The sequence below is a fragment of the Pelophylax lessonae genome (genome assembly GCF_965119305.1).
Source record: "Pelophylax lessonae genome assembly, chromosome: 3".
In the NCBI taxonomy this organism is placed as follows: domain Eukaryota; kingdom Metazoa; phylum Chordata; class Amphibia; order Anura; family Ranidae; genus Pelophylax; species Pelophylax lessonae.
Genome location: NC_138770.1, coordinates 59,233,693 through 59,248,653, shown reverse-complemented (window position 1 = coordinate 59,248,653; position 14,961 = coordinate 59,233,693). Strand labels below are relative to the sequence as shown.

The following is a 14,961-nucleotide window of genomic DNA, read 5'->3' as shown; positions in this document are numbered from 1 at the left end:
GGGATGGGTGGAAATATGAATCCTTTGGATGGTAAAGAACTCCCATATATGCATTTCATTGAAATATTTAGCTGTTTAGCATTATCATTGTAAAATGTACATTTATTAATTCACCATACATGTTATAACCTGACTGTACGATCTCTATGCTATCTCCTTTTACCTACATAGACTGCATTGTATTTCTACACAATCGGGCAGGCCCTCATGCCACATAGTTGTATGGTAGATCTAAGACAAGCCATAGATGATACAATTTTCTTTCCTTACACCATGGGTTGCGGGAAAGAATATAGCTTGATTCCTCCATCATCTCCGTGTTGATGGGGGAATCCCTAATTCATTAGCATTATTGTGCTCTGCCGGCGGGAAGCCTTCCCAGGCAGCAGCATTCAATAATCACTTCTAAAATCTACATTATTAATGTTTCTCCTCCTATCCAGGTGGAATTAATTCGAAGAGATTATGTGGCCAATGGTGGCTGGGAGACCTTCCTGTCCTATGAAGACCCAGAGCAGGACATTCTCATTGGCCTGCTGCGTCTACGGAAGTGCTCGCCGGAGTCGTTCAGACCCGAACTGAAGGGTGGAGTGTCTATTGTGCGGGAGCTTCACGTCTATGGCAGTGTGGTGCCCATCAGCAGCCGAGACCCATCCAAGTTCCAGCACCAGGTGAGTGGAGAGCGGTCGTTGTGTGTGGCAATAATGATTGAGAGTGGACCTTATGTGTCTGAGAATGTCAGGAGGGGTTTGGGGCTCTTCCAGTTGAACTTTGGGGCTCCTCCAGTTGAACTCTACCCTACTGGGTTCAAAGAGAGGAAGACGAAGTTGGCCTTTTGTGATTCACTTCTGAGAGTGCTAGCTGCCTTGCTTTCTCGGGCATCATTGTAAATCGGTGGTTCTCAACTGATCGGCAGCGGTCAGCGTCCTTCTGTCTGTTCCATCAGACTGTGACTGTGTCACAATAGAGTTAGACTGGTCAACCTGATGACTGGAGAAAACTCCACTGGGCCCCCATCCTCTGCATCACTAAAGAAGCCAGGCTGCTACTTTTTTCTAAGGTAAGTACTCTTAAATGACTCCGTGGGTGGAATGATCTGCACCTGATGGACCAAAAAATAGTTTCACCATGGACACCAATGATTTTGATAGGGCAAGGGCATTCTCCCTTAATGGCCACTATCCCACTGACACCAAAGATTTGGGGAGATCTTCTACCCTGGTGCCCACTGTCCCTTTTACCCCCAAAATTTGAGTACCTATTCTCCCCTGGGGGGGCTCTCTCCCATTGACACCAATAAATTTGAGGAGCTATTCTTCCCTGGGGGCCACTATCCCCCTGACATCAATGATTTGGGGAGATCTTCTACCCTGGTGCCCACTGTCCCTTTTACCCCCAAAATTTGAGTACTTATGAGTACTTATTCTCCCCTGGGGGGGCTCTCTCCCATTGACACCAATAAATTTGAGGAGCTATTCTTCCCTGGGGGCCACTACCCCCCTGACATCAATTTTTTGGGGAGATCTTCTACCCTGGTGCCCACTATCCCACTGTCCCTTTTACCCCAAAAATTTGAGTACCTATTCTCCCCTTGAGGGGGGGGGGGGGGCTCTCTCCCATTGACACCAATAATTTTAAGGAGCCATTCTTTCCTGGGGGGCCACTACCCCCCTGACATCAATGATTTGGGGAGATCTTCTACCCTGGTGCCCACTATCCCACTGTCCCTTTTACCCCAAAAATTTGAGTACCTATTCTCCCCTTGAGGGGGGGGGGGGGGGCTCTCTCCCATTGACACCAATAATTTTAAGGAGCTATTCTTTCCTGGGGGGCCACTACCCCCCCTGACATCAATGATTTGAGATGCTATTTTCCCACTGGTGGCCACAATCCTACTGACACCAATGAATTGAAGGGGCTTTTTTCCCCTGGGGCCCACTGTCCCACTGACACCAATAAATAAAGGGGCTATTCTTCCATGAGGGCCACTATCCCACTGACGCCTATAAATTATGCTTGGACATGTCTGAGTGATCACAGGGTGACATCTAGAGAAGAAAAACCCTTTTTTGGTTTTCAGCAGGAGGATGGAGATTGATCTTGTTGAAATAATTTTTTGGAATAAAACACAACACGTTTCATGACAAATAACTACACTTCCTCAGGTTTTGTGTTGAATAAGCTTTTCAGCCAGCTTGATTTTTGTTATCAGCGACATAGAACGAGTGAAGAAAACAAACACGGCAGATACCAAAAATCAAGCTAGATGGATTAAAAGATAGGGGCCTGTATGGACGGGGCTTTGGTTGATGACACCAGTCTGACAACAGCTAGGAAGGAGACAGACAGCCTATAAGGGAAGCTTGCCCTAACTCTTGAGCACTTTTCCCAAGGCAAGCAATGTGCATGGGGCCTAACCAGAGGACCAGAAAAGTGGGAGGGTTCAATAGGGTGCAGGGGGTGATGTCCATCAAGAAGTCAGTTTTTCAATTGTGATATAACATGAGCTTATCACAGAATGCCTTCATGAGCTTGCGTATGGTCATTTTCATCTATTGCGTTTCTTGGAACAAAGTCAGCCTTTTCAAGGAAACATATGCAGCGCAAGTGTGTGGGGTTTAACCAGGTTACCATTTTAAAAGTGGGAGGAGTCAACAGGGGGTGCTGTCCACACTTCTTTAATCAGAAAGGTAATGTCTGTCAACAAGACGCTTTTTTTCCAATAGTGATATAACATGAACATACAGACCACAGAATGCCTGAGGAGCAATTCCTCATAACATGAACATACAGACCACAGAATGCCTGAGGAGCAATTCCTCAGAACATGTACTTACCATAGAATCCCTGAGGAGCAATTCCTCATAACATGAACACCACGCCACAGAATGCCTGTGGAGCAATTCCTCATAACATGTACTTACCATAGAATCCCTGAGGAGCAATTCCTCATAACATGTACACACCATAGAATGCCTGAGGAGCAATCCCTCATAACATGTACACACCATAGAATCCCTGAGGAGCAATTCCTCATAACATGAACACCACGCCACAGAATGCCTGAGGAGCAATTCCTCATAACATGTACACACCACAGAATGCCTGAGGAGCAATTCCTCATAACATGTACACACCATAGAATGCCTGAGGAGCAATTCCTCATAACATGTACACACCATAGAATGCCTGAGGAGCAATTCCTCATAACATGAACACACCACAGAATGCCTGAGGAGCAATTCCTCATAACATGTACACACCATAGAATGCCTGAGGAGCAATTCCTCATAACATGAACACACCATAGAATGCCTAAGGAGCAATTTCTCATAACATGAACACACCATAGAATGCCTGAGGAGCAATTCCTCATAACATGAACACACCATAGAATGCCTGAGGAGCAATTCCTCATAACATGTACTTACCACAGAATGCCTGTGGAGCAATTCCTCATAACATGTACACACCATAGAATGCCTGAGGAGCAATTCCTCATAACATGAACACACCACAGAATGCCTGAGGAGCAATTCCTCATAACATGTACTTACCACAGAATGCCTGAGGAGCAATTCCTCATAACATGAACACACCACAGAATGCCTGAGGAGCAATTCCTCATAACATGAACACACCATAGAATGCCTAAGGAGCAATTTCTCATAACATGAACACACCATAGAATGCCTGAGGAGCAATTCCTCATAACATGTACTTACCACAGAATGCCTGAGGAGCAATTCCTCATAACATGTACACACCATAGAATGCCTGAGGAGCAATTCCTCATAACATGTACTTACCACAGAATGCCTGAGGAGCAATTCCTCATAACATGAACACACCGCAGAATGCCTGAGGAGCAATTCCTCATAACATGTACTTACCACAGAATGCCTAAGGAGCAATTCCTCATAACATGAACACACCATAGAATGCCTAAGGAGCAATTTCTCATAACATGTACTTACCACAGAATGCCTGAGGAGCAATTCCTCATAACATGAACACACCATAGAATGCCTGAGGAGCAATTCCTCATAACATGAACACACCATAGAATGCCTGAGGAGCAATTCCTCATAACATGTACTTACCACAGAATGCCTGAGGAGCAATTCCTCATAACATGAACACACCATAGAATGCCTGAGGAGCAATTCCTCATAACATGAACACACCATAGAATGCCTGAGGAGCAATTCCTCATAACATTTAACTTATAAACCACAGAATGCCTGAGGAGCACTTACCTTAGATGAGGTATGTAGATTGCTGGGTTGCCCTGAGATCTCCAAAGCGCTTGCAGTTTATCTTGCTGTTGGAGATAAACCTTTCTAAAAAGCTGGCAGAAGAGATACCCTCTAAGAGGGAAAGCTACTCAACCCCCCCCCTCTTAAGGTTTTCTCTCTAAATCTTCTCCTCCTTTCTCACTTACTGTGTATGCAGCGTCTTTATTTTTTGATCCTTGCCGACTTTTCAGTATAAACTGGTGCCATGACCACTGCCCCAGGTTTGCTGTTTTAGGGTGACTCCTATTTCCTGCAGCATCTTATAAAGTCCCTCTTGCATGCAGGGACTGAAGTTGTGTCTCTCTACACTGTGTGCATCAATAGAAACACACAGCCACATAGCCTAGGATAGCAAGGCACTCCCCCGCTCCTCCCTCCTCCTCCTCTCCCCTCCCTTCTCCAGGCTAACAGAGTGGCTAAAGAATGCACTATCCACTGTTAATGCTTTCCTGTGAAGACTGCAAATTCAGGAAAGAACTGAGCGAGCAGGAGCCACAGGCATTGAAAATTGTAAACTGCAAGTGCTGGGGTAAGAATTTACCAAATAGATTGCTGGGAAATGTTTATTTTACTGTGCTCAATGTGTTAAACTGGAAAACGCTGAGGGTTTGCTACTACTTCTTTCAATGGTTGTATGTCAAGAAGCACCTACTCTCAGGAAGCGTCTGATGTAAAGGATCAGTGTCCCGGTATAGAAAAGGAGGATTCTGAGAGTAGATTGGTCCACCAAAATGGGGAGGGGAGGGTTCTCTGAGTGGATTGAACCAACAAAGGGGTGGGGGGGGGGGTTCTCTGAGTGGATTGGTCCACCAAAGGGAGTTCCCTTGAGTGGATTGGTCCACCAAAGGGAGTTCCCTTGAGTGGATTGGTCCAAAAAAGGGAGATCTTTGAGCGGATTGGTCCACCAAAAGGGGTTCCCTTGAGTGGATTGGTCCACCAAAGGGAGTTCCCTTGAGTGGATTGGTCCACCAAAGGGAGTTCCCTTGAGTGGATTGGTCCACCAAAGGGAGTTCCCTTGAGTGGATTGGTCCAAAAAAGGGAGATCTTTGAGCGGATTGGTCCACCAAAAGGGGTTCCCTTGAGTGGATTGGTCCACCAAAGGGAGTTCCCTTGAGTGGATTGGTCCACCAAAGGGAGTTCCCTTGAGTGGATTGGTCCACCAAAGGGAGTTCCTCTGAGTGGATTGGTCCACCAAAGGGGGGTTCTCTGGGTGGATTGGTCCACCAAAGGGGTTCTCTGCATGGATTGGTCCACCGGCCTGCCTGGTGCCAGTTTGAATATTACCATTGGTGATAGAGAGGCTTTTAATAAATTTCGCAAGTAACAAGTTCTGTCTGTTCTGCTCTCAGGGATTTGGGATGTTGCTCATGGAGGAAGCAGAGAGGATAGCACAGGAGGAGCACGGCTCATGGAAAATTGCAGTCATATCCGGTGAGTTTTTCTATTTTATAATACTATGGTATGTTCATGTTTGCTGTCTATCCAGTTCAGCTCTTTGGGCGTACTACATGCGTCCAAAGAGTGAACCTTTGATTGCAGTAGCAACCATCAGCCTGTGCAGGTTTTGTAGTGTCCGCGGCTGGCTTCAAAATGAAAGTGATGCGGCAGCTCCATAGCTGCCGACCGTGTGGTGCCCTCCCCCCAGCGGCTCGCCCTTCTCTCGTGGTTCCCGGGCTGTCCCATGCTTACCGACACCCTGGAGGTGAGAGACAAATCCATGCCTGGATCTCACATGCAAACAATTAAACCAGGAGTGATGTCACTTCCGGTTTCATAGGCACACTTTCCTGGCCAGTACAGCCGGGAGACACCTCTAACCAAGCCGATCTGTGCTCGATTAGATGGTGTGAAGGGCAGGGGAGACACTGGGGTCTATTAGACCCCTAATGTCTCCAAAAAGAGTACCTGTCACCTGCCCAATGCTATCACATAGGGGTTTATTAACCCCTTGCAATAGCAATCACGTAAAAAATAAATAAAAAAAATAGATAAAATGATAAAATATATTAAAATAAATAAAAAAAATTAAAAATTGCCAAAACCCCCGTTGCCTGGCACACCTTTGCAAACACACGCCCAGGGTGTGTACGTGTATGTAAACCGCGGTCGCACCACACACATAACATATCGCCACGAACGCCAGAATGAGAACAATAATTATAGCACAATCGCTCCTAGTTAACCCTAAATTGATGAGCTGTAATGGCTTTTAAAGCGTCGCCTATGGGGATTTTTGGGCACCATAGTTTTTGTTTTTATAGCGATATCGCGGACAAACGCAATTTTAAGAAATGGAACGTTTGGTATATATTTACTCGATGGAACCTTATCTTTTTATATTTTAACCAAAAATTAGAAATTAGTATTATATGGCATGGTTTTGCACTAAAATACATTTTATTATATTTATTCTTAAAAATGTGCGTTTTAATAAACAGTTGCTCAAATATCACTTGAAACAAAAATTTGCACTTATCAACTTTTTATTCTACAGGGCTTTTGCTTTCAGAAAATATTTAATGTTCTGGGGGTTTTATGTCATGTTAACGCTAAAAACTAGGATTTTTACATGTATGCGACAAAGAAAAAAAATTACTCTGGAGCTAAACTGGATAGATGGGGAAAAAGTATTTGATCCCCTGCTGATTTTGTACGTTTGCCCACTGACAAAGAAATGATCCGTCTATAATATTATTGGTCGGTTTATTTTACCAGTGAAGCCCCGTACACACGTACCGATCGTCGGCATACAAATGTTCGTCTTTTCTCCCCGGGATGTCGGTGTCTGTTGAAAAGTGCAAAGACAGCACAAGGACAGCACAAGAATTTTGTCTGCAGACTTCAGCTGACTGCAGAAGTGATGTCATGTAATGGTTAACTTTCCCTGTGTTTTTAATTTTCTGAGCATGCCCAGTCTTGCAAATCTGCGGTCTGTCGGCCGAATTCTGTACTGACAGGCGAACAATCGTCCGTTCTGGTGTCCGCAGACAAAAATTTTCATGTTTGCACGAAAGACTTTTGTCCGCGGATTGTGCGCAGACATCTGTCGGAGGCACCATACTAACACGCGTACAATCGGCAGATCTTTCGTCCGCCGACGTTTGTATGCCGACGATCGGTACGTGTGTACGGGCCTTGAGAGACAGAATAGCAACAAAACAATCCAGAAAAATACATTTCAAAACAGTTAGACCCCGTTCACACTGGGGCGACGCTACTTGCCGGGGCGACCTCACAGGTCGCAGTGCGCAGCTCGCACAGCGACATCGGAGTGGCCGGCACGGACTTCATATCATTGAAGTCAATGCAGGTCGCTCCGGGTCGCCCCAAATAAGCTCCGGACCCTTTTTCTAAGTCGGAGCGACTTGTGTCGCACCTATTAGAACGGGTCCACAGCTTCTCTATGGCAAGCGACCTACGGCGACCTGTCAGGTGACCAGGTCGCCACACAGGTCGCCCCAGTGTGAACGGGGTCTCATAAATTGATTTGCGTTTTAATGAGTGAAATAAGTATTTGACCCCTTCGCAAACCATGACTTAGTAGTTGGTGGAGAAACCCTTGTTGGCAATCACAGAGGTCAGACGTTTCTTGTAGTTGGCCACCAGGTTTGCACACATCTCAGGAGGGATTTTGTCCCACTCCTCTTTACAGATCCTCTCCAAGTCTTTAAGGTTTTGAGGCTGACGTTTTGGTAACTCGAACCTTCAGCTCCCTCCACATATTTTCCATGAGATTCGGGTTTAGAGACTGGCTAGGCCACTCCAGGACCTTAATGTGCTTGCTCTTGAGCCACTCCTTTCTTGCCTTGGCCGTGTGTTTTGGGTCATTGTCATGCTGGAAAACCCATCCACGTCCCATTTCCAATGCCCTGGCTAGCTTTTTTTTTTTTTTTTTGTGTGCCTAACCAGTGTTTATTGGTTTACTTTCACACAGTTTACTTTACAGTTTACTTTACATACAGAAACCAGAGCAATACAGTGTTACCATAGTAACACTGTACTACTTTGGGGAGGTGATCAGGATATTTTCTTTTTTTTTTTTTTTACTCAATATGATGAGAGAAGGAAGTTCTCACCCAAGATTTGATGGTATATGGCCCTGTCCATTGTCCCTTTTGATGCAGTGAAGTTGTCTTGTCCCCTTAGCAGAAAAACACCCCAAAGCATAATGTTTCCACCTCCATGTTTGACGGTGGGGATGGTGTTCTTGGGGTCATAGGCAGCATTCCTCCTCGATTTGGTCTCATCTGACCACAACACACTTTCACCCAGTTCTCCTCTGAATCATTCAAATGTTCATTAGTAAACTTCAGTAAACTTCAGTCGAGCCTGTACATGTTCTTGCGGGCACTGGAGGATTTCAGTCCTTCACGGTGTAGTGTGTTACCAATTGTTTTCTTGGTGACTATAGTCCTATCTGCCTTGAGATCATTGACAAGATTCTCCTGTGTAGTTCTGGGCTGATTCCTCACCGCTCTCATGATCATTGAATCTCCAGGAGGTGAGATCTTGCATGGAGCCCCAGACCGAGGTAGATTGACACTTTGTTTGTGTTTCTCCCATTTGCGAATAATCGCATCAGGTGTTGTCACCCTCTCACCAAGCTGTTTGGCGATGGTCCTGTAGCCCATTCCAGCCTTGTGTAGGTCTTCCATCTTGTCCCTCACATCCTTGGACAGCTCTTTGGTCTTGGCCATGGTGGGAGATTGGAATCTGATTGATTGCTTCTATGGACAGGTGCCATTTATATAGGTAACAAACTGAGATTGGGAGCACTCCCTTTAAGAGCATCCTCCTAATCTCAGCCACTCTCCCCCTCGAATCCGCTAATTAACTCAAACACTTTCTTGAGCCTTTAAATGGTCTCTCAATCTGGTTCAGTAGGTTACACAATCATGAGGAACAGTTGTTCAGAAGTCAGTCATTGACACCCTCCACCCTCCACAAAGAGGGTAAGTTACAAAAGGTCAATGCTAAAGAAACTGGCTGTTCACAGAGTGCTGTATCCAAGCATATTAATAAAAAGTTGAGTGGAAGGAAAAGTGTGGTAGAAAAAGGTGGGTGCACAAGCAACAGGGATAACCACAGCCTTGAGAGGACTGTAAAGCAAAGGCCATTTATATAATCTATCTATATAATATATGCGTTTCACTTTTTGAATTGAATTGCTAAAATAAATTAACTTTTTGATATTCTAATTTTTTGAGATGCACCTGTATATACACTATATTGTTAAAAGTATTGAAACGCCTGCTTTTGCACACACACACACACACACACACACACACACACACACATGAACTTTAATGGCATCCCAGTCTTAGTCTGTAGGGTTCAATATTGAGTTGGCCCACACTTTGCAGCTATAACAGCTTCAACTCTTCTGGGAAGGCTGTCCACAAGATTTAGGAGTGTGTCTATGGGAATGTTTGACCATTCTTCCAGAAGCGCATTTGTGAGGTCAGGCACTGGTGTTGGATAGAATGCATGACTCGCAGTCTCCGCTCTAATTCATTCTAAAGGTGTTCTATCGGGTTGAGGTCAGGACTCTGTGCAGGCCAGTCAAGTTTCTCTATTTCAAACTCACTCATCCATGTCTTTATGGACCTTGCTTTGTTCACTGGTCCAAATAATTTGGTAGAGGGGGGATTATGGTGTGCAGTTGTCTTTCAGGGGTTGGGTCTGGCCCCTTAGTTCCAGTGAAGGGAACTAAGTTGTTTTTTTTTTTCTTTGGAAAATTATTTTTATTAGTTTTATGAATAGACAAAAAAAAAAAGAAGAGAAACATAATGCGCATCACTAAGTGCAGCAGAAAATAACAATACAATAGTCAAAACATCAAAAAATAATCCCTATTCCCCCTTCCTCCTTAAAGCGGAGTTCCGGGCACAGAATCGTGTCTGTAAAATTTACTGCATGTGCTTCCTTATCCTTTGCTGTGCCAGAATTGGATATTCCGGCCTTTTTTTTTTTTTTTTTAGAGAGGATTATATACTCCCCTTTCCATCGACTTCCTCCTTCCTGAGCCGCGGCTCGCCCCGGCACTTCCTGTCCCGCAATGCGTCATGGGAACTCTTACTCGTCGCTCCCAGGATGCAATGTGCAGTGACGTAGGCAGCCGGCCACTCTTCTCATCGCATTATTTCCAAACAGGAAATGACGCGATGTTAGCTTCCGGGAGGCGGAGGATGGCCCCGGTGCGCATGCGCACTAGGCATTCTAGAGGTCCGATGAACAGCTGACTGAGAAGAGGCGGGGCTGAGGCGTCATCGAGTTCATACAGGGGTCGGGGCAGGGAGAATTAGTAGACCTGAGAGGAGGTGGTACACATGAGAGGAGGCGGTACGGATGCAAATATCATCTTCTTCAGTTCTTACAGGGGGCGGGGCGGGGAGGATTAGGAGACTTGCGGCCGTGTAATAAATGTATTAAAAGTAGTTCCTTCGGTACTGTATACTAAATAATACTAATATTCATTATTTTATTATTATTAATTTATTATTTAGTATACAGTACCGAAGGAACTACTTTTAATACATTTATTACACGGCCGCAAGTCTCCTAATCCTCCCTTCCCCGCCCCCTGTAAGAACTCGATGATGCCTCAGCCCCGCCTCTTCTCAGTCAGCTGTTCATCGGACCTCCAGAATGCCTTGTGCGCATGCGCACCGGGGCGGAAGTGACGAGGGTATAGCAATCTGAGCGGGTATAGCATTCTGTCACAACACCGTCCCTATGGAAACCAGTACTATGCCGATCGCATAGTACTGGGCATGCGCGAGATTTTGCGCTGGACTCACAGGCCTCCGCCCACTAGAACAAGGAAGAAGGGAAGACATTTCCCCACAACGGACTCGGCGATCCAATACAAAGATGGCGGCGCTCGTCATACATTTTATAAAGTAAGATTTTATACGTGCAAACCGATTATTTCATTGTAAGAAACAGGATTAGCGGATGTATAGAGGTCTAAGGGTCACTGTTTGGGGGACATTAAAAAAAAAAAAAAAAATTCTGTGCCCGGAACTCCGCTTTAAGGCATGTGTAGGCCAGTCAAATTCTTCCACCCCAAACTCGCTCATCCATGTCTTTATGGACCTTGCTTTGTGCACTGGTGTGTAGTCGTGTTGGAACAGGAAGGGGCCATCCCCAAACTGTTCCCACAAAGTTGGGAGCATGAAATTGTCCAAATTGTCGTGGTATGCCGACGCCTTAAGCGTTCCATTCACTGGAACTAAGGGGCCAAGCCAACCCTCGGAAAAACAATTCCACACCATAATCCCCCCTCCACCAAATAATTTAGACCAGTGCACAAAGCAAGGTCCATAAAGACATGGATGAGCAAGTTTGGGGTGGAGGAACTTGACTGACCTGCACAGAGTCCTGACCTCAACCCGATAGAACACTTTTGGGATGAATTTGACCGGAGACTGCAAACCAGGGCTTCTCATCCAAAATCAGTGCTTGGCCTCTCAAATGCGCTTCTGGAAGAATGGTCAAACCTTTCTATAGACACACTCCTAAACCTTGTGGACAGCCTTCCCAGAAGAGTTGAAGCTGTTATAGCTGCAAAGGAGAATTGTGTGGAGGATGATTGGCTATACAAGTAAAGGCACTGTCCCCGAAATATATATATCGAATCTGTAGAGACCAGGTATAGAAGTGACAACTGAGGAAAAGGGGAATGGGAACACTAGAGGGGATTTAATCTACCACACCCGGACAGAGGGGATTTAAATGTGCCACAAATTTTTTCCCAAAATGTTACATAAAAGAACAGTATTTTATTTGTACAAAAACGTAATGTTACAAACATTAAAATATTCTATACTTAAATATCGGTACATCTACGCCAAATGACGCTTGATAATTTATTTATATACAATGTGGTTCACTGACTGATCAACGAGTTTCGCTGGTAAAGCTTCTTCAGGATCCAACAGGTATGTGTGTGTGTGTGTATATATGTGTATATATGTGTATATATATATATATATATATATATATATCGCAAATAAGTGCAGAGTGTCAAATATCCAGTATTTAAAATCAAAAAAGTAATCTGTGGGATGTAGTGAGGGATGATGTCGCCTTCACACCCAATGTATTTGGAGTATGAAAAAGACAAACCAAGATCAAAGATTTCCTAATGGAAGAGGCATTACTAACAATCGTAAGCCTACAAGCAGGAGAAGACCAGCCCCGCCTAGAACCAGAGTCCATTGCAGTCAAATGAGGACACTCTCCAAGGGGTCCACAGCACCGCCAAATCATAAACAGGCTGACGGGAGAGCCCATCCACACACCACCAAGCCAGAGTGTTACTTCCAAACAAACGACCGTCCCACACAACCTCCAGAGAAGGGTAGATGCCGGACCTGTTATAGCTGCAAATGGTGGAACAACTCAATATTGAACCCTACAGACTAAGACTGGGATGCCATTAAAGTTCATGTGCGTGTAAAGGCAGGCATCCCAATTCTTTTGGTAATGTAGTGTATATTGCATAGTTGTTATATATAGATACAGAGAGAGGAGGAGAGAGATTGTATATAGTATAGAGAAAGATGCTTAATTATAAAGTATGTATCTGTACTATCTATCCAGGTAGAAGAGTTCACATATGTATCCAACGTTGTGATGCACTCATGAAATCTTTGTGTTAGAATCCACTACTGTGTATTTCATTCATTCGACTTGATAAGCTTCTGTTTCTATGTGAGAGACACCCACGCTGTCTGGCATGTCTTTTATAAATGCCGCCATTGTAGGCTCACGCAGGGGAAGCCGATAACAGCAGCGATTGTCCAGGATGGAGAATCCTGATTAAAACTGACAGGTGGTTTAGTAGTCATTGAGTGTCCTCGTTCCCGGATGAAGGAGGGAGTGTTCGCTTCTACTTGGTGACAATCCATAGGTTTTAGGATGCCATTTATGTGTCCTCGAGGATGAAACTAATGTGGATGATGGAGAGAGAAGCCTGTGTGTTATAAGGTCTATGAGAGATGATATAAAGGGCAAGGTGCATTAAAATTTAATCTGCTTCTATTTCATCTTTCCTGGACCCCCCAAAATCAAAATTCGAATGAAACTAGATTGAGATAATGTCATTAGTCTGCTGCAGGCAGGAGGGAAGCATTTCCACAGTCTCCCCTGCCCCAGTGATCAGACTGTACATTGTAACTTTGTAGTAAATCACTAGATGAGAGGCTGCAGCAGGGGGCTGATCTATGTCAGACATTTGTGAACACAGCCGGGAACTACACAGGGACCTGGTTTTTATATCACCGTGTCACCTGTAAACCAGCTTTAGCGGGATATTTACAGTTAAAACGCCGGTACTGCTGTAGAAAAATAGGAAATACCGAAGAAAGGCCAATGATTCTTCCCATGCTCAGCCGTGGATAACCACATTGATTATAATATAATTGGCTGGTAAATTGCTTAGTTATTTTTTTGATGACTCCTATTGAAATAATTGTTATTGACCGATAAAACGTAATCCTCTCATTATCTGTCTTAATGCAATTCGATTACCCAGAGACTTCTGTAGGAGCATAAAGGGGAACTCTAGGTAACATTCTACTTTTAACAGTCGTCGTGAGGTCACATGACCAAGTGTGAACACAGACAGATTTTCTGTTTTTAGGTTTTTCTTTTTTCATTACAAACTATTGGCTATTGTATTCAAAATTTTGAACCTTGGACCCATATCAATGGCCACCCAGTTTGCATAGGACTGCTGTAAAGAAATCCTGTTGTAGTGTTTAGGGTCACGGGAATGTTAAGCCTTAAAGTGGACTAGGACTAGTTGTTAGTATTGCCTGTGTGCTTTTCCCCAGAACTGATTTGCAATGCTGTGTCAAAGGCAGCTGGAGAGGTGGAGATAGCAGATCCTCCGATGTGATGAGGCAAGGGGATCCTTGCATTGTAGGTCCCCAGATACAGCTTCCCCTCCAGCAAGGAGAACAGTGAGCAGCGCTGGGCTGACTTCACCAAATTTTACTATAATGCTCAGGAAGACCTCCCCCCTCCCCCCAGATCTCATGAGAATAGCGTTCTTCAAGGATGGAGGAACCTGTCCTAGATGACCGCACACAGGGCCGGCCTTTGGGGTGTGCGAGCTGTGCGGCGCACAGGGCGCCATGGGCAAAAGGGGCGCCGTGTGGCCATCGCAGCTCATACATGATCAGGCCGCACAGTGGGAGGTAAGCGGCGACCGCGGCATGGAGAGGGTTAACACAGGCCATGGCCGCCGCTTACCTTCCGCTGTGCGTCTGTGCCTGTGTCTTCTATAGCTGCAGGGCTGAGCTGTGTATCACACACAACTCAGCCTCAGATCCGCCGCCACTGACCGATCCCCTCCTCTCCAGGCCAGGGACGCCAGAGGAGAGATCGTCGGCTCCCCCTCCTCCCGCCCCTTCTCCTCCTCCTCCCGCCCCTTCTTCTCGTGGTAAGCCTCCATACTAAGGTAAGTAAGCTCTCTCCTGCATCAAATTTAAGGAGGGGGCTCTGTGTGGGGGGTCTCTGATGTAAAGGGGGCTTTGTGTGTGGGGGGTCTCTGATGTAAGGGGGCTCTGTGTGGGGGTCTCTGATGTAAGTGGGGCCTCTGTGGGGGGTTTCTGTTGTAAGGGGGCTCTGTTGGGGGGTTTCTGTTGTAAGG

At 45.3% G+C, this 14,961-nt stretch overlaps 1 protein-coding gene across 1 annotated transcript in view; it reads left to right on the top strand.

The window, feature by feature from the left end:
- Positions 1 to 14,961, top strand: part of ELP3 (elongator acetyltransferase complex subunit 3) — a 238,366-nt gene that overhangs the window by 175,657 nt on the left and 47,748 nt on the right. Inside the window, exons 13-14 of the mRNA XM_082251144.1 lie at positions 444 to 671; positions 5,648 to 5,729. Of these exons, the coding sequence (XP_082107270.1) occupies positions 444 to 671; positions 5,648 to 5,729 (310 nt within the window). The remainder of the gene's footprint in view (positions 1 to 443; positions 672 to 5,647; positions 5,730 to 14,961) is intronic.